General features: G+C 42.8%; 1 protein-coding gene across 4 annotated transcripts in view; it reads right to left on the bottom strand.

The window, feature by feature from the left end:
* The window catches only part of Pclo (piccolo presynaptic cytomatrix protein), a 353,455-nt gene that overhangs the window by 59,218 nt on the left and 268,686 nt on the right, over positions 1-25,551 (bottom strand). For 3 of the 4 annotated variants that reach the window (XM_063237492.1, XM_063237501.1, XM_063237500.1), the window contains 8 exons: positions 24,149-24,199; positions 19,328-19,452; positions 16,781-16,807; positions 9,806-9,899; positions 8,480-8,551; positions 7,273-7,453; positions 6,055-6,249; positions 4,531-4,605 (listed from right to left, as the gene is read on the bottom strand). In XM_063237492.1, coding sequence (XP_063093562.1) covers positions 4,531-4,605; positions 6,055-6,249; positions 7,273-7,453; positions 8,480-8,551; positions 9,806-9,899; positions 16,781-16,807; positions 19,328-19,452; positions 24,149-24,199 — 820 coding nt within the window. Of the gene's footprint in view, positions 1-3,902; positions 6,250-7,272; positions 7,454-8,479; positions 8,552-9,805; positions 9,900-16,780; positions 16,808-19,327; positions 19,453-24,148; positions 24,200-25,551 lie in introns of those variants that run through there. The other variant, XM_063237502.1, reaches the window with a different exon arrangement.

Raw genomic sequence — 25,551 nt, 5'->3', positions numbered from 1 at the left:
ATGGGCTTCCTCCTCCATCGACTCACGGGTCTCACTTCCTCAGTCCTGATCCCTGGTGCTAATTCCATAAACTAGCATTTTAAAAATAATTTTTCCCTCTCTTAAAAATAATTTTCTCAAGCTCTAGGTAAAATTATTTGCACCTAAAAAGAAGGTTCTTATTAGAGATACATCCTAAGTAGCATTTAAAAGACTTGGTATGTTGTCTCTTCTTGTTAGATCGGATATTAATATTCCAATCTTCATCACACAGGCCCAAGGATCACTCGCCTAAGTTAGGGCACGGTGGAAGCCAGGTTTGATATTTAGAAGGCCCAGCTGGTCTTACTATTCAAGTCTCAGGAAATGAACATAAAAATGCCTGCTGTGGACCAGATCAAAGTATGCGGCTGGCGAGGCAGAGGTCCATGGCTCTGACTGGGAAAGAACAAAAGAAGCCACTGGTGGCAGGCGAAGAATGAAGGTCGTAAACAGGAGAGAATCACGAGCAGAGGCATGAAGTATCTGTGACTCTACGTGGATAGCAGCTATTTCCAGCAATAAATTCAAACAACTAAGGAAATATTTGGAAATGAATATGCAGTCATTCTAAGAAGGTATGGAAACCCTGGAGAAACATTTAGATTTCACAGGCAACAAAGAAAGAGCCCGAAAGAGAGCCCTCGTCCCTGGAGTATGGGAATAGAATTTTGAAGGATGAAAATTATTCAAATTGATTTTCTCAGATTTTGTCAGATGTTTATAGTTTCAACTTCCTTTCTATTTTGAACTGCTGAGAGTATTAACTTTTAAATGTTTTAACTTCCACTTTTGCATGAACACACTGACATGAGGCATGTGGGATCTTTGATCTCTTTTTGTTAAGCTCGTGCATACATCTATCTTTTCCAAGAATAGAGAAGTCTCAGTTTCTTCTGACCCAAAGTGCCCATCGCCTTAGGGTCAGAAGAACACGAGACATCACATCGTCAGTTCTGACCTTTTGGAAACCAGAGTTCCCTCACCCAAGAGCCTCTGTCCCCAGTCAGGCCACCCCTGCCTCTCGCCCAGGCCGGCATCTTTCCCTGAGCTGCTGAGCTGAGTTCACCCCGGCAACACAGGCAAAGTAACTTTTGACAGGGCAGCAAGCCACCTTGGTCCCAAGTGGATTCTCCAGCAGTGGACGGTGTAAGTGGCGTCAGGCTTTTTTCTTACAATTCAGCCTCTCCGGGGAGCTGACCTTCATAATCCACCCCCCAAATCATTTAACCATTCATGTTCTTGGGTAACCTCTCCCACCCTCCCAGCAGTGCTCCTTTACTGTCCAGATGTTACCACCTTTAAAACTCATATCTCAAATCTTAGTGTCAAAACACAGGAATTTTCAAATCACTTAAAATGTGATTCATTAGATGCCAGTTTTACTAATCTTTAAGGTTTTAATAACTTGTCCTTTGGTTATTATGGTTTTCCTAAATAAATAAATACAAAAATTAAAACAAAAGAAAAGTAAAATTACAACTATTCTCTAAAGGTTCTCTAAAGGTTGATATCTGTAACAGTGGGTCCTTCCCAAGTTCACCCGAACCCAGGGGCTTGGACAAGGGAATTTTAAACACAGACAGTGTTGAGCAGGCCTTGGGACGACTTGCAGCTCTGTCTAATCTTTCCCTTCTGATTTCCTAGCTAAACTAAACCCCAGAGGCAGAGAAAAAGTTCCTTGTGACTCATGCTGTAATTCTGGCCTGACCCATATATGATGCTAGTTCAAGCAGAAATCTGCTGAGGAGCTAACAAAGAAAAACCATGAGTGTTTCAGCGATGATTTGCCACCCTTGATGGCAAGGCCTCTAGAGGCAGCCGCACTGCCCTCCCTGACCCACCTGCTGCTGCCTGCTCGGTTTGCAGGATGGAGGGTTCCTGCCCTTGGAGCAGAGGTTCGCATGGGTAAAGCATAAATTGTTTTCGTCATCATTTCTAGCTACCTCTAATAATCTGTAAGAATTTTAGTGATCTATTAAAAATGAAAGACAATTGCTTTTTCTGAAACCAGAAGGTCTGATTTCAGAAGAGCCTGTGTATAACTAGGTCTCAGAGTGACCGACAAGGGCCCCAGCTGCTGGCTCTGGACACTTCCTGCTGTGAGTTCTTGCATTGGCCGCCATGCACTTCTGGTCCTCTGACTGATCACTTCCATCCAGGGTTGGATAACTGAATGACCAGCTCACCCCTTTGGTGTGACAGAATGAGACCTAGGTGACAAAATGCTCTGCCAAACATGACGCACCATTCAGAGGCAGAATATTAATTTCAGAATGCAGATGCCATGAAATGAGCTCCTCTGAGAGGATGGACCAAAGCACTGTATCCCAACGTGGAAAATTATCTCAGATATTTCCGCAGGAAGTGAACCAGGGAAGAGGAACTTGCTGACTGTGGGTTTACATCTCTGGTCAGTTTTTCTCTCCAGCTTTAAACAGATTATGCTGAACTTTATACAGGTTTCAGATTATGGTATATTTGCCACTTAGGTATATGGAAAAATGCACAGTTCAATTATATTATCAGAATACTTAGACTAGCAGAGAAATAATATCTTTAGATTTTAGAAAATGGGGTATTTTATTTATCATCAAATTCGGACAACATTAAATAAGAAGGCATGGTATGCTATCTGGTTTCCCCTTTGTGATTTCAACAGAGACCCTTCTAGTTCACCTAGCATGTTAAATGAAAGGAATATCTATTTGAGCATTATTCAAAGAAAAGAGACTGAAACATTTTTGTACATATTTTAAGAATCACATCTAGGCTAGAAAAACTTACAAAATTGTTATGTGGTCATACCCAAAGTACAATGCTTAAGGCATGGACTAAGGAGGGCTGGAGTACTGCAACACTTACGATAAAGGCAACATCTCAAGGAGGAAAATGAGCAACATGAAGACATCAAATGAGTTTATTTGATGGAAAAAAAGGTGAGAGGTAGAATTTTAGAAAATAAGACCAGCAGAAAAAAAAATTTTAAAATATAAGTAATTAGAAAATAAAATAAGAAAATAAAAAGGAAAAGAGAAATTTTGTTCTGATGCTAATCTATTAACTGAGCTGAGAAAACACATATTCAGAATAATTCTAATGTTTCAGATAATTATTTCCCTAAAGACAACTAACGTTAAAGTAGGCCATGTTTCAGTGGCCTGCCTCTGTGCTGTCACCTGCACCTACTGAACCCAAATGCCTGATTCACTGGGAGAAGAAAACAGTAAAGGTTTTTAATTTCCTGAGAATGAAGAGAAATGCAAGAGGAGAGCACAGGCTTGACTTTAATTTTGTGGCAAATCTAGAATAATATAATTGAGTATTTTAGGGCTGGAAGGTATGTTAGAGGAATAACAGTGCTATCCAATTAAAAAATCTTTTTCTAAAAAACAGGTTTTGAATCCCACTTGAAGATAACTTCCTATCACTCTGTTTGGGTTCCCATCACTGGGAGTGGCATTCTTTCTTGGAGAAAATTCTATTTGCTGGGATGAGGTAACAGGCAGGTTGAAGCTTGCTTTCCAAGTTAGCAGTTTCTCCAAGGCAAAGGACCTGAGATTCATCTGGGTCTGTCCAGGAGCCTGAGAAGGCTGTTAGGGAGAACCAGACAGGAGGAAGAGAAACTGGCAGCTCTGCCTGGCACAGCCGAAGGCTGCCGGGGTTTAGGTTTGCGTGGAGCGCCAGTGCTTTCAGAGGTAAGGCTCCTTCCTCTACTTGTAACATTTTCCACATGGGATTCTTTTGTGCTCCCAAGTGTTTCTGTCATCACAACTGTCACTAGCAATGGGGCAGTAACTGTACTGCAGGGACTCCAATGAAAAACAAAAACAGACACACTCATTTTATGCTGCAGCATATAACAATGGCTCAGAACCCAGGAGTTTATGAATGAAATAAAGATACTTTATTTAGTACACAGGCACTTGGATAGTCACATGCCCAACACATCTGGTACACCAAAACAACTATGGAGACACGAATGGAACACGTCTGCATGTAGATCAAGAGAGAACTCTCACCATGGAGAGGTGAATCGGGGCATTAACAATTTTGCCTTTACTTTGCTCTAAGGATTTTCAAAAGTTACACTTCAAATCATAAGCAACAAAGAACCCTGATCTACATTCCAACTGGTAGGCTAAGTGGAATTGTGGCAATTGAAACTTTTATCACAAGGCAACATGTTTATATTGATAGTCATGCTTGAACAGATTGAGTAGCATGCATTCCATTTTGCAGTGTGAATACTGTTAATCTATTTCCCAACGAAAATCAAAAGATGCCCAGTGCATAGAAAAATACAAGTCACTGTGGTCCGCTGATTACGAGACTGATCTTGAGACTACACGGTGACAATGACGTCCTAAGATGCCATGCCCACAGAAGCACATTAAAGAGGGGAGAGACACTTCCATCAGACAATCTCTAAAAATCAAAGATGGGAGCTTTCAACAGGGATGGGGTAGGGGTACTCTCGCTGTGCGCGTTGAGCACGGCCTTTCTGCTCACCTCCTTCTGGCTGGGCTGGTCCATCGGCCATCGCCTTCCTGAGGGCTAGCTGGCTTTGGTCTTGGTTACCATTGGCTGGTGGAGGCAGATGGTCAGACTGAGTTCTCGGAATGGGGAGGACTCCTGCTATGCTATGTCTGTGCTGCTTCCTGGCATGATTACACTGAGCGCTGTTATGTGCTGCTGTGGCAGTGTGGGTGAAATGGAAACCCAGAGTATGTACCCTCGGACGGAACCAGCTTCATGTGCTGCATGCAAACGGAAGTGTTCTTTTGCTCTGCTTAGGGTGTGTTTTCAAATGCCAAAAGGACACCACATGCACAGCACTAAAGGTGGTTAAAACTGGCTGTTTCTTTAGAAAGACAATGGGGCACGGGGGCAGGGAGCCAGCGATCTCCATTGCCTGGCTGAGGCCCCTGAGCAGTAACAGTGCACAGGAACTGTTCGCACTTGGGCAGTGATGGAATTATTGGTTGACTCAACTGCTCACAACAAAAGTCAGCAGCTAGCACGGGTGATTGTATACTTTAATGGATCGACAGCTACTAGACATAGCACATCTCAGATTGTAAAGGATTTCAGTGGTTGGGGAAAAAATAAGCCCTAAATTCTCTGTGATCATACACAAAGCTTGTGCCTAGAGACAGACCTAATTGTGCTCCTTGGTGAAGCTATACTGCTTCATCGTGTAGACCTATTCATAGATTATTAATCTGGATTTTAGAAGAAGATAGTGGTACCTCTGTTCATGGACAATTTTGTTTGTGAACAATTCGGTTTGCAAATAGAAGCATTTGGCAGAACTCTGGTTTTGCTGGCAAACTCTGCATCATGAAGAGGACTGCAAGAATCTTTCCCGCATAAACAAAATTGTGGAAAAAATTAAGCTCATGAACCAAGGTACCACTGCATATGAAATATCATTTTCTTACAACAGTCTCAAAGGACTAGGAGGGTTTGCGCGTGGAAAGCGACAGCCTCTCACACGGTCTTAAGCATTAGATTGAAATACTTTTTCCCTTAAGTTGTAGGACCTGACCGCTGCTCTACGTGAAATTTTTTGAGTGATTTCAGGTGTAAGGACCTCGGTGCTGATCTGATCCCAGTATACGTGTGTGCACGTGTGTGTGTGTGTGTGTGTGTGTGTGTGCTTTTTTTGGTGCAAGGCCTGGAAAATCGGCAGCCCCTTGTGCTTATAATTTCTGTGTTCTACGGGGTACTGAGGTGCACACAAAAGGACGCACAACACTGCTTGGCCTGCGCACATCACAGACAGGGCTCCTGGAACGGTGAGCCGACTGGATGCAGGAGGACACAAAGGAGAAACAGCCAGTTTTACTGCAGTACACGTGAATTAAAAAAATAGAAAGAAAAACAAAGAAACAAACCAACGAAAAGGAAAAGAAAACAAAACAGACAGCGCATGTATGCGGGCACTGCTCTCACGCAGACAGGGACAGGACGGGGGCGGGCGCGGGCAGAAGCGGGCGCGGGCCAGCCAGGCCGGTCACTTGCGTCTTTTACTTGGCGGCAGGCGCTGGTGCACGGCGGCCTCGGCGGCGGCGATGGCGGCGCCCGCGTCCTCCAGGTGCGCCTGGGTGACGCTGCCGCGGCTCTGGCTGCGCGACGGGCCGTGCGAGCGCAGGTGGCCTTCGGACGACGACTTGGAGCTGCCGGGGCTGCTGTGCGACTTCTCCATGGTGGGAACCTGCATGTCCGCTGCGAAAGGGTGGGGCAGAGTCAGGAGGGAGGGCCGGGGCCCGGGGCGCAGACTGAGAGTGTCCCCCGCGGCTCCCAGGCAGCGCTGGGCGCACACGAAGCGCTCCGGGGCCTCGCAGCCTCACTGCAGGGCCTCAGTTTCCCCTCTCCAAGAGACAGAGAAGGAGAGAAGAGGGAGGAGAGAGTCCGAGACAGAGAGACAGAGACAGAGAGAGACAGACAGATGGAGACAGAATGGAGAGACAGAGAAAGGAGAGAAGAAACAGGAAACAGAGACAGAGAGAGGAGAGAGAGACAGACAGATGGAGACAGAATGGAGAGACAGAGAGAGGAGAGAAGAAACAGGAAACAGAGAGAGGAGAGACAGACACACACACAGAGAAGCCACAGGCGCAGAGGGCGCCCCCTGCAGCCCTGTCCTCGGGGCGCGCGCCTCCGCCTCGCCGCTCACCATCGCTCCGCGCGCACCGGGTTCACCACCGGGGGTCGCTGCCCAGCTGCACCAGGTCCGTGGGGTAACAAACCTCCGGGGACAGCTCCCGGGGACCCGCGCAGGCACCTTGCACCGCGGGCTGACACCAGGACACTAAGCCACAGCGCATAGCTCGGGGAAAGTTAGAGACCCGAGCGACTGGCAGGAACGCTGACCCCAGGGCGCTGGCGGCGCCGTGCTGGACCGGACTGTGCCGCGTGGGCCGCCCCGGGCCTCTTTCTCTGATCGCGCCGCCAGGAGGTCTGAGGAACGGGAAGACCCCGCAGTTCACAGACGGACCCCTGCCACGCCGGGGCTGAGACGCCAGAAACACAGCCGCGAGGGCGCGGGTCCGACCACAGCGGCACCACCCCTACCCCGCTCTGCGCGCTGGGCCCGAGCCCTAGAGGGGTCCAACCCGACACACGGTCAGCACCGAGGCCCTCACGTCCGAGCAAGGACCTAGGGGACAGAGACAGACAGACAGACAGACAGAGACAGACACACACACACACAGACCCACAGCTCTGCCTAGCTGGAACGTCTCCTACCCTTGGCGGGGTCGGGGAAGATGCCGTGGCTTCTGCTCTTGATGACCGACGGCTTTGGGGACGGCTGGCTGCCCTGCCCAGAGTGAGCCTTGCCGTGCTCAATGCTCTCGGTCTGTTCCTTGAGCGGATACCACCTGGGAGTGTTATCCAGGTGTGAGGTGCTCGATAAGTCAATCAGCACCTGAAAGAAAGTGCACCAACCAATGAAATGGGCGTGGGGTGGGAGGCTGAATCTCCTTACTGCTTCCGTGGCCCAAAGTTTCTGAAGGATGTAGACCGAATGGCTCAGGACAGCCTCTCAGGAGGAGGACGCTGGCTCCTCGCTGCTGTTGTTTCATTGTTCTGCACTCATGATACTGGGAACAGTGTCGCGTATATTGGATGCGTAGTAAATGCGAGGTTAAAGTGCATAGTCAGATGCACTTTGACTGGTCACTAAATCATTTGGAAATTATGTAAATTAGTAGGGATACAAGTCAATCTTTTCATTAAAAACGTTTTTTGGTTACCTCAGTTTCTAACATTGGCTAACCACATCTGAAAACACATGACAAATGGAAAAGGGAAAGAACGGGCCATTTGCAATTAGTAATGTATTTCTCCCCTTTAAAACTGCGCTCTAACGTTAGAAATGGAGCCGAGGACTTTGCTCAGCAGCACAAGTGAGGTCATGAGTTTGATCCCCAGTATTAAAAAAGCAGACAAACAAACCAAACTCCATTAGAAACCGAGTTCCGACCACTGAGGAGGGGAAAGCATCGTCCGAGTCACCGAGGGCACTCTTCTCCTTAGTGGGACATCAGTGATGGGGCGTCCTGCACTGCTGAGACCTGGCTGCTTCCTCATAAATAACAGTCTAGCTGGCTCCAGGAGCACAGCAAGGAGGCTGAAATTGTATTTATAAAGCTCCAGCTCATTTTATAACATAAATACGGTGCTGCAAAACTCTTTTAGTCTCACAGCAGGCTTATGTGTCTGCCCAGGGAGACAATTACATCGAATCTTGCAAGTTCACCATGCCGTGTATGAAGTGGCCCAGAGAACACCAAGCGCTGTCCATCCATTGCGAGAGGACTCGGGAGCCAGCTTCCACCTGGGGGAGGTGCACTCCGCGATGGCTGTTTACACACTTAGGAAACACGCTCCGCATGGCACATTCCTGCATGGTTTATCACGCAGCTAAAGCAGAGAAGGAAATGAGACTCACCTCCCCAAGGAAGTCATTGGAAGAAAATCTGTCATAATCCCAGACGGTCACCTCCAGGGTCTTCTTTTTGAGCTGCAGTTCAAATACAAGCAGCATTACCCCCATTTCTACCCTAATTTTTCATCGCCACATTATACTTGGCTAATCTATCTTCACCCTGAATCCTTTCATTAATGTAAAACAAATTAAACTATGTAGATTCATGAAACTTATGTACATTCATAAAATACTTGCAGACTCATAAAATACTGTGCAAAAATGTCACTCATTATTTTTCAGCCCATGTAGTGTTTAGTCCTTAGACTTGCTTGTTTTGGGAACAAAATGGTAACACTTATTTTTATTTCTTTATTCTTCCCCACCCAACCATTTTTAAAAATAAAAAAACAAATCTATAGATAATCTTCAAGTATAAAAAGCTCATAGATTATGCGATACCTATGATTATTAAAGTATTTAGATTCTAGCTTTCGTTTCAGTGATGTCCAAAAGAAAAGATAGTATCTTCATCTTATTCCTGCAGGTGAGTGTATTTTAAATTAAAGACACAGATTACAGTTCATATCCAGCTTCTACTATATAACCAAATAAATCTTTAGAGTACAAAATACGCATCTCACTTTGAAAGGCCATTAATCATTTCATAAGGATGACCTCTTTTGTGTGTGATGCAGATTTGTGTTATCGCTGAGTTTAATTTTATAAACTATCAGTGATTTTCTGCTATTGATTTTTAAAAACTTTTTTATTTTAAAGAGATTAAAAGAAAACAAAACAGGGTAATAAAAATGGGAAAGGACATCATGAGACTTTATCCAATGCAGATTTTCAGAAGCGCCTGGCGGTGCTGTGCCTGGACTCTCCTGCAGTGGTGACCACTTATGATGCTGGTTGCGGTCCTGCCCTCTCCGTGGAGGCTGCGCTTTGCAGAAGGACAGACTCCTAATGTACAGTGTGATGCAATGACTTGGTACTGAGCACTGGATTTTCCTTTTTTCTTTATACTATTTATGAAGGTCAAAATATAACCATCTGAAGTAATTTCCTCTCCAGTAAAAAATATAACACATATTACTGAAACTTTTGAATTGTGGAATACGCAATGGGAACTATTTCACTAGGTTTCTTATTTTATGTATTTGTTAACTGTTTTGCTTGTTTTGTCAAAAGGTGCACGTTTACTTCCATCCTGTATTTGGGCAGCACATCATCCCTTTTTTGGGCTACGTTTGCTGCATGCATTTGTCCAGCGAAATGGACATGGGTCCCCATCTCTGAATAATTTTGCCACCACTGTCCTCGTGTTAGGCAGTAACCATTACATACCTGCTCCATGGAAATACTTTTATAAATGACTGTTTGATTCCACTCAGGATTAAGACTTTTCTGAACATACTTAGTCCTTCTCTTGTACTCAGCACTGAATTGGAAGAAAATAAAGAGTTATTTTGATGGTTCGCCTTCCCTGCTGACTTCATAGTCAAAGTGAAAGACACACAAACTTTGCAAGATGCCTCGCTCTGAGTCATTGCCCTGGACATCTCATCGACCTCACATCATGCATCCCTTTGTAAACTGAATGCATGTGATGATTTAAAGCTATGTTGGAAACCTTTTGTTTGCTCTAGTGAGTGTTTTTAAAGAAATCTCTGTAACCCTTCTAACGATACTATAATTTTAGAAATCTTACTCTTCCTGAATGTAGGCAATTACAAGTACTCAATGGTAATGTCAATATCTTCTTGCTCCACAAATGAAATTTGGTCTTTAACTTTCCAATAGTTCTATGTCTAATCATGCCAGCAAAACTTATGATCATTCTTTATGTTTTAAATTGGAAGGGCTGCACTCACTGAGAGAACCATGATGCCTATTACTTTAGTTGAAATCTCATAAACATTTATCTAATATTTAAAGTATATTCTGACACTCTGCTAAAGTATGACAAGCAATGTAGTCATGAAACAATTTTAATTAAATATACATTACTGTTTCGTGCCAATTATTTGTTATAATTTATGAAAAAAATAAAGTCTCTCCTCATTCATTAAAACTTGGAGCATTTGAGCTAATCCTTGACTCTTCCATTCATTCCCTCTGGACAGATAGAACTGTATATTCAACACATTTAAAAAATTATGTTCAGGGGGTGGGGATTTAGCTTAGCAGCACAGGCACCTGCCTAACAAGCATGAGGTCATAGGTTCGATCCCTGGTACAAAACATTATGTTAAAGCCCTGTCCTAACTGAGTCTAGCAGAAACACCTTCAACTGGCACTCACAGTGGTTAGGTGTGGAAACTCCTGCAGTCTGCTATAATGTGGTGTCCACGTGGCCACGGCCTGGTCAAACTTTCCCTGACCCTCTGCTCTATTGAGATTTTGGCCTAAGCTCACATGTCATTCTTTAATAATGCTCTCTGATGGGTGTGAGAACCTTGTAACCCAAACTGTTAGGAGGTCCTGGACTTCAGAGCCTGCCTTTTCCGAAAGGCACCCGGTCCAGCACTTTCCTGTTATTCTACCTCAAATTATATGCGACCAGCCTAACCTGCTACACGCCTGGTCGCAGGTACTGCCCCGTCTTGGATGCCTAGTGTCAACCCCCAGCTGCTGATTCGCCCATGCATTCTCACAAAGCCACTGAGGACGAATCTCCAGGACATCCCCCCTGTAGAAATGGCCAGACAGCCGAGGACTGGCCTGCTCTCTCTGGCCTTACTCTTCTATCAGCCACAGGTAAAGGCAGTTAATTCCCAGCAGACTGCCTAACGGGATTAGTGGGGGCTGGAGCTCTGGGCCAAGGAGGTCAGGCAGTCAACACTATGTCACCAGATACACACACACACACACAGTCACACACATACACATGCACACGCGGAGTCCAGAGAGTCTCTCTCTTAATTAATCTGGGATGAGCTTGACCATTAGGATTTCTGAAGGCCCCCACTACACTATTGTTTAGTTAAAGTGTAGAACCCTTGAGCTTGTGCCCGTAACTTCTCACACGTCTTCCACTATGAGCTGAGTAAAATTTAAAAATGAAAGCAGTGTTTTTCTCACTTCTTACCAACCCATTTGAGTGTACAACAATAAGAATATAGATAAGGATTTAAGGAAATAGCAATCCCCATGGACTGAAGACAGAAAGTATGTCTGCGTACACATACTTCTTGGATAACTGATGACATCTACTGCAATTTAAGTCACATAGTCAAACACTTCTGCTTAGGTCACTTCTACAGACTCTTTCACCTGTGCATAAGAAACTTGTTCAAGAAATTCCATAGCAACGCCATCTCTAATAGTAAGTCAACAAGAGAAATGCATATCATAATAGTGTGATATATTTAATCAATGCAATATTAAGTGGTAACTAAAATGAAATAAACAATCTCCATGTATTCAAATAAAGAAATCTTGAGAAAAATTTTTATAAAGTAATGTAGAATGGCTGGGGATTTAGCTCAGTGGTGTAAGCACCTGCCTGGAAAGTGCAAGGTCGTGAGTTCAATCCCTGGTCCAAAAATATCAATAAATAAAATAATGTAGAAAACAATAAATATAGTTATTTACAGTATCAGGATATAAAGTTAAAAATCTCATAAAATAATAATTTAGTATAAAATATTTAATAAACATTGAGAATGACAATTGTATTGATATAAAAAACCATGAAATATAGATCTCAAATTCAATTTATTAGTTATTTTAGGTGGCCAATGAAGCTACCTGTAAGATACGTTTTATTAAATAGACATCTGAAGCAAATAAAATAAAATTATGGATTGATAGAACAGGATGGTCAGCGCACAACTTTTGGTTCACTTTGAATTACCGAGGAATAAATCCAGGATGTTTTTCCACTGAGGTGCATTCCCATTCCTTTTTATTTTCTTTTCTTAATTTTGAGACAGAATCTCTCTAAATCACAGCACTGGCCTTAAACTTGTGATTCTCCTGCCTGGTATTACGAGTTTTAAAGTTTTTGCTTGTTTTGGACTTAATTTTCAAAGTGAAGAGATCACCAGAAAACCATAGCAAGGCTATGATTCATAACAGCGTGAAAAGCAGTTCAATACATTACTAAATTCTAAAAAAATTTGTATCTGGATAATTTTCACAGATGAGAATAAATGTGAAATGCACAATCATGTACTTTCAACTAAAATTCTGGATGTGGCCAGATACTAAAATTACCTGCAATTTTGGAATGTTTTCAAAAGGATTATTAGTCATCATCTCTTTTTATTTCAAAAATATGAATAATTGTTGAAATTTTTCGTATCCATATTTAGTATTTTTTTTCATTTTACTGTTACAAAAAATTATCAAATGCCACCTCTCTACCAGGATCTGTGCATATCTATCGAGATGGACAACTACAAACCCCTTATTTCATTTTTACTGGTATGGGGTCATATAATAGCCATGCACAAGAAACACTCCTTTAAACAAGTACAGGAAGTGATAATAATGTACAGGGAATTACTTTTTCCAAGGTGGAATGCGAAATGCTTTCATTTGTTAACGCACTTAGTTCTCCTCGACTCGCTCCTAGTGGACAGACATTGCTTATGGTCCCCTTCAGTAGATAAGAAAAATCCAGGTTCAGAACTGAGGTTCCGGGGAGGCTGCAGGTGCTGAGTGGCAGGGCCAAGATTCAAACGGGAGCTAGACTTTCACCCCCAAACCTAGGACTTGCCTGATTAGGGCTATCACGTCACTACCCTAGCTAACTTCTTAACTACGGGCTTCATTGCAATTTAAAGTTCTCTTCCTCAATTCAAATATACATAGTATGTAATTATATGAGCTCTACGCAGTGTGCACATACACACATGTGTGAAAGACCAGGCTGATTTTAGAGTTACCTAGGGAATGCTGAATGAATACTGTGGAGTAGAGATACTCATTGTAATTGTCTAACAGGCACAAATTCCCTGGCGTTTATTCTGACAGTGTCTCAGTGCCAGCAATCGGTTGGTGTCTCTTCCCTCCAGATGCAAGAGAGGCGCGGGCTGCAGGGTGAAGAAGGGCGGCGCCCCTTCTGGCTCTCACAGACTCCCAGGCCTGCGCTTCCTCTAAGCAGCTGCAAACCCCCCGGGTGGGTTCTCAGAGCCCACCATAGCCACGGGGTGCACAGAAAGGGGTGGCTGTGCTGGGGGCTGGGGGACAGGAGCCTGTGCTGAGGCTGGCTGAAACGCTTCTCTCCTGTTCTTTTCTTGTTTGATAAACACAGTGTATTCCCACAGGGACGAGTACACTAACAGTGTTCCCTTAGAACAGTGAGGCTATGCAGATGGTTCGAGACATTAATGTGGAAAGGCAAAAGTTACAGCGGTGACAGCTCACCCAGATGCCTGTGTATGTTCCATTCCCTCTGAAGTTTCCCTTCTCTTTTTATTCGTTATTTTATCCACAGGTAGATGTGCTTTCAGTATAGTCATAAAAAGCATTTTCCACATTTCCCTTTTTATCTTATATATTTATTTATTTATTTATGTCTTTGTCTTTTTGAGGCAGGGTCTTGCTGTGCAGTTCAGGCTGACCTTGAGCTCACTTTGAGGCCCAGGCTGGCCTTGAACTGGCAATGATCCTCCTGCCTCAGCCTCTCAAGTGCTGGGATTACAGACGTATGCTACCATTCCTGGCTTAAATTTCTGTTTTTAATTCAAAAGGAAATATTGAGAAAACGGAATATGATGAATCATTTGTATTTGCCTTCATAGAAATATCTAAAACATGGAAATTATTCATTTTTTAAATTTGACCCAGTTTTCCTGTACTGGCCTCTTTCATATATTGTATACCAAAAGCAGGAGGCGATGGGCATGTCCTCCCGTTCAGCCAGCCGCTTCCTCCACAGCCGTCCACCTGCTGCCCGGCTCTCCTCATCCTGTCCATTTGCTGAGAGCAGGGGTCCCAGTCGCGCTGTCTCCTAACCCTCTCACCTCACTGTCTGCACACAGCTTGTGGTAAGAAAAAGCCTCTTTACTTTGAAATCTACTGAGAATAAGGTTGGGCTGTCATCTTTCAAATACGCATCTGGTTGTCCCATAGGAAATAATTTCCTGTGCTAAGGAGGATATTTGGGCAAGTGTAGCCGGTAATTGGGTTTCCAAGGATACGCTAGCAAAAACTGGGTGCAACCATGCAAAATCTCAGCAGAGGAAAGAGCTCTGCTCAGTGTGGCGAGAGAGACGCTGTGAAAGGAGCCACCTTGGACATCCCCAGGGCTTGCTGGCGGGACACGTGTGCTCTTTCCCTGTCACTCTCCCAGCTGTCCTGCCTGACCTTGCCTCCTAGCGCTTACAGGACACTGCTCAGAGGGCAGGAGAGGAGATGAAAGGGGATGAGAAGACTGGGCCCCTGCAGTTTATTACTTAGCAGCTCTGTTAAATTCTGACTCAAATGTATTATCTTTTGCTATTAAAGTTATTTCAGTCTCTTTACTCTGTTGCTAATTTGATGTAAGTAGCCTAAGTGTACCATTTCTCAATTTTGCAGAAATAACTGACCAGTGACTATGTGAAAATTATACATGTCACTGGCACAATAATAGCAATGGCATTTACTGAAAGCTTATCAGACACCAGACACTAACTCCCCTTATCACTTTTGGCTTATAAACCTCTGCATTTCACACTCAAACTCTCTCTCTCTCTCTCTCTCTCTCTCTCTCTCTCTCTCTCTCTCTCTTCTGTCTGTCTGTCTGTCTCTCTCTCTCTCTCTTTCTGTCTATCTGTCTCTCTCTCTCTCACACACACACACACACACACACACACACACACACACACATCTGTGAAGGTGGTTATTACTGTTCTTAGTTTGCAGGAATAACAAACTAGTTTTAGGTCAATCTCGTATTTTCCAAGATGCAGGACTGAATTAAAACCCAAATTCTTAGACTGTTCACTGCACTCCACAGGCTGAGTTACACTTTCAACACCCTGTCATTCCCTGTCGCATTAATGATTCCCTACGGCACTGAGAAAGCTACTGCTAGATGCGATGGTGACTTCTAGAGCTTCCAGATTGTGGTCCAAAGCATCCCAGATTCATTCAGTCATTATGTACATTGATGCCACCTGTTATTAAAGACAGGCAGGCAATTGGCATCCTGAAAATGTTCCTTAGTTTCTCGAGATAAAAGCCAGGGAAATTCCAAATAAGGTGATTGATAATGTCTGTTCTAAAACAACATTATCTCTTTGAAATGAACTAATTTCATAAATCAGGTCAAGACCTGTGGTTTGTGTCCTGTGAGAAGCATGTCAGACACAAGAGACCACTGCTAAGTTAAAGTTCACAGCAACGGTTCTATGGCTGCAAGGCAGAGAAATGATTCTGGGCACGGGCAGAGCTGTGGCCATACTCCTGTTGTTGACAGTACGTAAATATTTACACCTTTAAAAATCAGAAGCATCTTCTTGTGGGCAACAGCTTGTCAGGATTAATAAACACATCATACTTTAATATCACAGACAAAACAAATGTTGAACCAGTAATAATCGGGGTGGAATTGGAATTCTCCTCACCCTATTGCTACATGGTACATAATTAGCCTTCCCCACTACATAACGTGTTTAATTAACATGCACCAAATGTGCAAAATAATGCTTTTGGCTATGTAGTAAGCAATAACCTCAGTGGGTAAGGTAATAAGGCAACACGTTATGGCTTATATAGCAGAAATCAGCTTCCTAGTATTGAAACAAGGCGGGTACTCCTGTGTCCTGACCACTGCACTGTGACATGGAATTGCACATTGCCTACCGATAAATCCTGGTGCAGTGTAAGGCATGAATGTGTTCTGAGATCGGATTCCAGTGAGGGAAAAACACCAGACATTCACCGTGTTTAATATGGATACACATCTACTACTGGATATCCAGATCAGTTCATTCCATTTAAGAAAGGGCTCTACATACTTTTCTTTGTAGTAAAAGAGCCATAAGAATTCAAGCCATGATTTTCAGTTGAAAAACAAAATAAGATTGAATGGACGGATTGTAAATGATAATATTAGTAATGTCTAATTCAGGATGACATGTCCACATGCATCTTTTCTACTTTTAAAATATTTTCTATTGTTCTGTATCCTATTGCACACACCTACTAAAGCCATTTAAAAATGTTGTCAGAAGGATTTACTGTAGACTTGGTTCAATAGACATTAAATCTCAGAAAAATAAGTTAAAGACCAGGTTAATTTGCAGATCAATATACATAAATATACAAAAAGTGCAACTCTACGCATAACATTGTAACTTGACACTGGAAAAGAATCAACTCTACCTTGCATTCTGGACAACCATGACTTGACTGCATTGATTCCAAGAGCGAGAGAGAAGGATACAACAGGAAAGTGGGAGAGACAGGAAGAACAATGTTAGGAATGGGATGAAGGAGGGAAATACAAGAATACAAATTAGAGGAGCTATTCCACAGCATATAAATGGCATGGAGCAGAAGACGGTTTTAGAACTATGTGAGAATAATGCCTCAAAGTACAACCAATCCCAGGGCTTTGGCCACTGTAATAATTAAGAGCAATTTAATGAAAGAATTATGAATTCAGTACTAGCCGCATAGGAGTTGTCTTTAAACTAAACCCACACACCAGGGATGCTTTGCATGAGGGTGCATCTGCGTGAGGCCAGCGTTAGGGGGGGAATTCCCTGTGTGTGTCATTGTGTTCTCACCTTTCCATGCTACTTATCACGGAGTGGACTGACATTCATGTCACCTGCCTGTGTTTTCTGGTTTTGGAAGTTCATAACACTCCAATTAACATATATCTGGCAGAAAGAAGTTGCTTACTCTCATGTAGAATAAAAGATGGTACTGTAGTACATTGTTAGAGGGGACAGAAAATAGGTAACAGTGATTTATTTTCATTCATTTACTAGTTAAAAATTCTAATTAGAGACCAACCCTTGGCAGTGATTTCCTAATGCTGTCATTAAATAATACTAAAAATCTAATGAGGGAAACCAAAATCAGAATGAAATTTGGCTTGCTGTTATGTTTGTTACATTCACTTTAAAAGATGTAGCCAAGTTATATCCACAATTACATAAATGTATAAATTAACATAAAACAAAGGATCTCTTTTCTTGGGTTATGTGGCTAGGGGTAAACACTATATAAAATTCATGAGACCTTAATAAAATAGATTAAAACTAGAGCTATCATACAAACAATCCTGAGTTTCTAAATGTAATTATTAGGAAAAATGGAATTAAAGCCTCTATACTGAATTTGAACTAGCACCTAGAAATTTTCAAATGATTTTCTAAATATTATACAGTTCGTTTCTTCTGACAAGCTAAAAATTAGTTTTCTTCTTTAACTGCCTTAGAGTGGACACCAGGAAGATGAGTCTCAAAGCAGTGGGTCCGGCTCCGGAGTGGCATAACTAGGCAAGTTCAGGGTGGGACTCACCCCTGGGTCCTCCTGGACTGAAAGGCCACAGCTAGAGAACACATTCTGTGTGACCGGCATTTTCACACTTGGGATCTGTTTTATAGCTGGAACAGCATGTTAGGGAATACTCTGTGCGTACTTGCAAGGAATATGAACATTGTTGCTGATGGGTAGTATGTGCTGGAACCATTAATTCTATACTCAAACTGTCTAGGGACACATTATGAAACCACTGGGAAAATTAAGACATCATATGTAAGTATGAAGAGTATTATGGTTATATATGATATTAGAACCATTTTAAAATGAGCCATTCTTTTAGAAATACTGTACACTGAAACAACTGCACAGAAGTTACAGTAGCTGGGGTTTACTCCAGAATGCCGCAGCGGGTGTGGGTGAGGGCGACAGGGAAGCACAGCTGGCTGGTGGGTGGTAACTCCTGCGGAGCGGCAGGGAGCAGGGTGCTTCTGCCCACCCTTCTCTCCGCTTCTGTGTACATAAGTGAGCTTTTCGGGGAAAAATAATGTTTAAATGTCTCTCCCCAAATTCAAAGAGAAATGAAGGAAAAATAGAACGAATTTCTTCAACGTATAACCCAGGCCTCCCTACAGTGCCCCTCGTCTGCTGATCACATGTGGTCTCAGCCAGTTTGGCTAACACGAGCTGTTCAGATAAAGAATTCAGATGTTCAGGGGCCAAACCACTGTTTAAAGCCATTATTAAATGCTGATTTACATACCAGGACATAGCAGTTAGCATTAACGACAGGAAATCAGACATCCCCAGAGAGCACGCCTCTGCTATTTATTTGTTTAATTTGGTGGTGGTAATGAACTCAGGGCCACACACATGCTAAGCACATGCTAAGTACATGCTGTATCAGTAAAGTACATGCCTAGCCCCGAGCTCGTGCTTCATGTCAGCCATTTATGTGTCACACAAGAGATGCAGAGATGATTTTCATGCAGGTACTGCTCATGTTACTATGAGGCTTTAAGCCCTGATTTGGAAAGATGCATATAAATATGGGTGCGTTACCTAGCGGTTTAAAGAGCTCAAATGTATCAGGTAGCACACGTGTCCTATACAATGAACAGCAGCTAAAAATTGACTTTCCAATAAATTTGAGAATTAAGCAAATTCTTTAAATCTGCCACGGCTGCTTTCTTCCCGCCCCTCTGACTAGGCCTTAGGGAAGTGGCTTCCTGTTAAGTTTTTTTTTTACTACATCGCAGCTCTTCCAGGACTCTTTCAGGATTAATCACAGACTGTTCATTCCACCTTATCTACCAATAAATAAGAATGTGACCTGCGGTGAAGGCTGAGGGAAAGGCCGTGAGTGGCTGAGGCAGGCTTTGAACTTGCAGAGGTCAGCACCCCACTCTCACAAACACACCCCGCTTCTCTCCTTACCCTCGGCCTGGGAGAAGGTACACTTTCACGAAAGGGTCTGAGTAACCATTGTTGTCTCGAGGCACGAGGTTTCTTGCTTGGAGAATGTGTATTATGAGATTTCCCAGGTCATAGTTGATTTGAAGCTTTAGGCAACAGCAACGTAGTCCATAATTTAAAAAAAATAAAAGTACCACATTATCATTTGACATTTTACTACGGTTGTATTTACAGCCGTCTAAGTGTCAGCCCTCATTTCCATTTTATTTGAAACTGAACAGACCAGTGAATGTCTAATTCAATTGGAAGCTCTGGGTAGATTTTAATTTCTAGTAAACATGCTGCTAGATCCTTCCACAGTGAAATATTTTGGCCTCTTTAAAGATCAGTCTGTAAGAAAATCACACAGTGAATGCAGGTCATATTTAAAGTAAACTTCTATTCTTCTGAAAAGAGTACCTGTTCATATCACAATTATCAGGACTGTGGAAATCAACGGGGTTATTGGAAAATAGATTATGCCAGGTTCATTTCACCCAAGGATTAGCCATGGCTGGGTAGTTATGCAAGCACAGCTGCCACACTGAAAAGTAAAACTAGCTAAGAATGTGTAGATTAACTGCTTCCTCCTTTACAGCCATCGATGTTAAATTTGTTGCCACTGTCTCTGACCCTGTTTCTCCTGCAGTGTGGGAGACAGGGCTGATACAGTTCTACTCTTCAGCTGTAGAAGCTGAAGAAAAGGCTCAGAGACACTGTGGACCACGGCACACTCCCAGGATAGCGGAAGACTTACGACTCCAATGTATATTTGAAAAGTGCATAACCCAATACCGCAAGCTAACTAATTTTTCTCTTCATAACTACAAGATTCTTTTGGCATCATTTAAAATAAGCCAGGCTTCTCTCTGCTGTTGTCTCTATCTATTAGAAGCAGGAAGATCTACATTTCAGAGAGGAAATCCAAAGATAAAAATATTAAGTTTGTAAATGGTGAGTATGCACTGCTTAGGTTGGAACAGGGTAATTTAAATGAGTCAAACCTTCATGTATGATGAAGATGATTCTAGCATAATTTTCACTTGGTTATGGTTCCTGGCAGGAAATGAATCTCTAATTGCCTGACCCAGTACAGAAAGCCTGGAGTGCCCCTGCCTTTCCTCAAAGGCAGGGAACACTGAGATCTCCTCAGAGAAGGGGGGCAGTGGGGAGGTTGGAGCTGTGTGCCAGACACAATACCAATAGGAGTCTGCTCAGACTTCAGGTCTTTCCTTAAGAGGGACCGCACCCCCACCCTGAGGGGTTGGGCCTCTGGATTAGGTAACTTCGCCTTGTTGGTGGCAGGTTTCCAAACAGCAGCAGAAAGCAGTTTGCTGTGCAGATCCTTCCTGCAGGACAGTTTTGGCCCAAATAGTTTGTCCAAGGAGACCACGGCATATCTAGCTTGCTGGACTGCATTCCCAACAGAGCTAATTCCATCCATAAACAGGGTGCACTCAGCATCTGTCAGTGGAGGTTTATTTATTAACTCTGATCAGCTCAAGAACAGTGTATCAGTCAATGCCAGACAATCTGGCCAGCGCTGTGGGCTGGTATGAGGCAGGATTGAGTGGTTTTGTCGCTACAAAGGTCAGGTGGGGATTTTTGCATATGAGTCCTTGGTACTGGATGAAGCCCAGCACAGCACTTGGGATTGGGCAGTTAGGTGTTGGCCTATGGAGAGCTCATCAGCTTTCTCGATCAGAAAGACAGGGCTATTAGATGGTGGAGACAAAGCGGGAGGCAGCTCTTCACTACTAGATCCAAGTATTTGCACATAGGCGACTGGGTGCTCCCAGTGGCTGACACTCTCAGTAAACATCATTGTTTCTGTGAACTCAAGGATCTAGATTTTAGAGAAGCCAGCAGCTCCAAGGAATTTGTGGAGTTTCTTTTTTGTAGCCAATTTCTGCCAGATATTGTAGCAGAGCTTTTGTGTCTTTTCAGCAGGCTGCTTGAGTATCATTAATCAGAAGTGCTTTTTCAAAGTGGAAACAAGTTTTTGAATCTTGGAGAGGTTGAGTCCAGGTCAGTTAACCTTTGAGTCTGGAGCTGTGGTCTTTGTGAAGAGGGCCTGGCTGACAGGAGCCAATTGAAGGCAGAAGTCATTCTTTAGGTCCAAGCAGGTATACCAGCAGCCTGTGGGGGATGAAGACTGAGGTGACACATATGGAGGGCAATCATGGTGGCACTGGCAGCTGGGAGATCTTGAACAGGCTTTACAGGCAGGAGATGTGTGTTTTACCAATTTGACAGTCTATGCTGTTGGCTCAGGGCACTGCAGCAGAGATGGGAGGCACAAAGAAACGTCAAAGAAAAGATGCTGGTGGCGTGAACAAATCTGTCATTAGAGCCTCCCCCCAAACAGTGGGAAAGTTCTTAATCTTTGTGGCAAGTGACTTGCCAAGGACGATTAATTAATGGTCTATCAGGTTAATTTGTAGCTGGAAGTCTGCCTGTTTTTTCCACATCTGACAGCAGTGGGGGTCTTGGTGAAGCAGCATGGTTGATGTGCAGGTCCAGTGGCCTCTCTTTTCTGGGAGGAGAGTTCTCAGAACTTCAGGACTGTGGTTGTCTGCCTCTGGCTGGTGCAGGCATCATTTTCCTCTTGGAGAACAGTCAAAAGTTGAATGTGGAGGGCTAAATGACAGAAGGCGGACTGGACTGGGGTGAAGCTGTCTGTTCCCCTGGGCTTCAAGTTGGTACTTGTCAGAAGGGACAAAAGACAAGAGTCCCAGTTACCCCAGTGATGATAAACTTTTGACAGAGTGAGCTTTTGAAGGCACAGAATTTTGTGCCTACCAGGAAAAGTTGCAGGTTTGATCCCACTTTTGCAATGACAGCAGGTTCTCAGGGCCCCAGTTTGATAGAGCTTGGTCTGTCCTATCTGTATATGCCCAACAGGGCACAACTCATGTGTCATGGCTGACAGTTCAAGTTTTCCTCAGTTAATATACAGAACTTGGAATTGCTGACAGTCATCTCACGGGTGTTAGATGATGCAATCTGATCGAGATAGGTGTAGCTGTGAATCAGAAGGTGCAGGGGTCCTCTAAGGCCAAATGCAGGCATTGGCCAGCTGGAATCCGTTCAACTGGCTGGAAGTAGATGAGTTGGGCATGGGGGACTAAACTGTTGGCAGCAGCTGCAGCAGCCAAAGAGACAGAAGGGGCAGCTTGGTTTCATCTTTAACTCTGTAAAAACCTATTTTCCTGTGGGGACTGTGGGTTTTCACTAATTAATTCTCATTTCTGACTTCCTATATGTGTGTTCTGTACCCTTGAAAGATGGCACAACAGGCAAAGGGAAGGTGCCCCTCAGGAAGAGACCATTCAGATGCCTGCCTGGCCATACCCTTCATGGGGACTTAGGTGAGACTTAGGTAAGGAAGGTGTGAGGCCTTCACTATGCCATACCGTGATCTCCACAGAACTGCAAGTGAGGGCCCAATCAACCCATGCAACCACCGCTTCCAGTCTTGGTGCACAGATGGAGCAGCCTATTACTTATGCTGTCCACTCCACTCGCACACTTACTTACTAGGCACTGAGAGGCTAAATATCTCAACCTTCTTTTCCTTGAGGGTAGCCTTATCTAACAAGAGTCCATCAAGTTCTTCTTCTATTCTAACTGAGCAGGAATGATGGACTGACTAACTGGGGTGCCCTGAAGGTCTTACCAGAATCAAGAAGACAGACAGACAGATGGGCAGACAGAAAGACAGATTGCATCCTCCTCCCTTTGGGGTCCAATGTGAGCTGCTTGAGTGGGAAACCGGGAACCCTCCTCCAGACCTCCAAGGGGACTGGAGAAATCTCAAGGGCACACCCTTCCATCAGGACCTGGAGAGGTCCTTACTGCATCCACAAGAGCCATGACTGGTAACCAAAGAAGTCAGCACAGTCCGTTTTCCTGGCTGACACACCAGATGCAGTGGAAAGCAGAAACTCCAAAATGCATCCAGGATTTGGAGGCAGATTTATTTGTATCACTAGGAGCTGATCATAATGATTCCCAGAATATCAGGCCCTCATTTATCATGGTCTAGGGTTTATATGGGATAATCAGTTAGGAAGTACAGAGGCAGAATGTTTTGTCAGTTGGGGATTGGCTCCTAAATATGCATCACAGTGACCAGCCATTTCCAAGAGGCCAGGAGCAAACAGAACTGGAACAGCAGCTATTACCTGAGATATACTAGTTGGAAGGTTCATTTTCTGTTGCAACATGTCTGCTGTCACTGAAAGTAGTTTTTCTAATACTTTTTACTATGAACTACACTAATAAATCTTTATGAAACATCATACAGAAACACAAACAGAACTAAAAGTGATATAATTATGCTATTATTATTATTTTCTTGGTCAAAATTTTCTGGTTTCATGAATTAGAAATCTGTGATCTAAGTATGAAAAATACTTATTTATAATAACTGCCTGCTTTTTAGCAATTACACAACAGCATTATATTTCAAGAAATTTCAAAAGGAATCTTCATATTTCTCAGATAACCTGTCATAGTTGAAACCAATTCAACAAACGTACAGTAATTTAAGTACAAATTGTATTGACAGTGGTAAGGAATCAGACTAGTTTCAAGATATAGAATTCCATAGCTATGTTTAGATTTTATAAAACATGTATATATATATTTGTATACTATCCTATAAAACTGCACTTGCCTTTATAATTACATATGTGTTAGGGAAGAAGATTCTAGCTGTTTGTTTACAATTTAAATAAACCAGAGCAAAAGGAAATAAAAAAAGATGGCAGAACGAGAGCTTTTAAAAATCTGTCATACCTGAATTTCTCCAGTAATTGGGTGAGAGACAACCTTTGTTGCATCAGTAGGCTGAAATATTAAAGGGTACATGTTACATTAACAGATACACTATTCGTGGAATTTATCATTTCAACTTTTCTCTGAAATGAATTTCCATTTGATTGGAGCAGTGCTTGAAAAATACAATTCATCTGTTTTGTTGCTTCAGAATAATAGTATCTGCTTATAATTTGCAATACATCATTAAATTTATAGATAAATCTATTTTTCTGTTTGTTAAGTCTGCGAGGAAGCTATACTTCTATATCAGGATTGTTTTTCAATTACTTACAAGAATGAACACTGTTGGCTTAACGTACTTCATTGAAATACTTAAAGGTTTTGAAGATCTACAGAGTAATGAAAGAGTTTTTGTTTGAGAACTTCCCAGGAGAACTGAGGTGTGATAAAAGTTTTTTCTCATTCTCTGTTGTGAGGTGGGCTAATCCCTACTTCCCCTTCAGAGTGGAGCCCTGGTATAGGACTGGTCCCTATCCCTTCTTTTCTAGCTATGTTCCTTTGAAGAGTAAAACTGTCAGGAAGTAGTCGGGTAAGCTAGCTCACACTGCTGAATAAATGACTGCTTGCTGTTAACTTGCTACATTTCCTCGAGAATATCACACAATATGAAAGACCTGCCCCAGGCTCCAGTTCTGTAACAGAATTTTGGACAATATGACATCAGTGTAGAGGTCAAGTGTACAAAAGTGGTGACTACCTTGCTGCTCTGCACATAAAACCTATCAATATTCATGCATGCAACACTGGATTTTTAGAAATTTAATGGAAAATACAAATATCCATATTTATTTTGATACACTTGTTAATTATCTCTTCTCTCTTATTTTATTTCAGAAATGAAAGCAGTCAAGAGAATTTTCATCCAACTCATGTTTCATTAGTTAATTCAGTAATAAAGTCGATGTAATTGTTGATAAAATTATAGGAGTAGAGGTTAAGGTTTCTAAGTCATGTATCCTTTATTAGTTCAGCTCATTTATTAAAATGTGGCATTTATCAATACCAAAACTGTGCTCTGGCTTTCAAGGGTAAATTGCTCATTAGTTGTTGAAGGATAACTTTCATTTCATAATTACATTACTGTTTAAAATCAGACAAAGAAATTGAATCTAGAGAAAAATAAAAGATCCACAACAATTCTTGGAACTATTTATTTTTTGACTCAAGATTTGGAGTTTCCTCAACTCAGACACCCATGCATGTTATTCAAATTATTATTTTTTATTTACGCTATCTTTAAAATTTTTACTTGGCACACAATTCCATGGCTGTGTGGAGGAGTTTAGCACTTAGCCAGGCACAGAAAGACAAATGTGCAAGTCCTCATTCCCTGGTGGAGGACCATGACATTAGTCTCAGAG

Source organism: Cavia porcellus, unplaced genomic scaffold (assembly GCF_034190915.1).
Source record: "Cavia porcellus strain 051 isolate PalLab524CR breed Dunkin Hartley unplaced genomic scaffold, mCavPor4.1 scaffold_2, whole genome shotgun sequence".
Taxonomy (NCBI): domain Eukaryota; kingdom Metazoa; phylum Chordata; class Mammalia; order Rodentia; family Caviidae; genus Cavia; species Cavia porcellus.
Note: the sequence above shows the minus strand (reverse complement) of the source record. Positions and strands in the feature narration are given on the sequence as shown.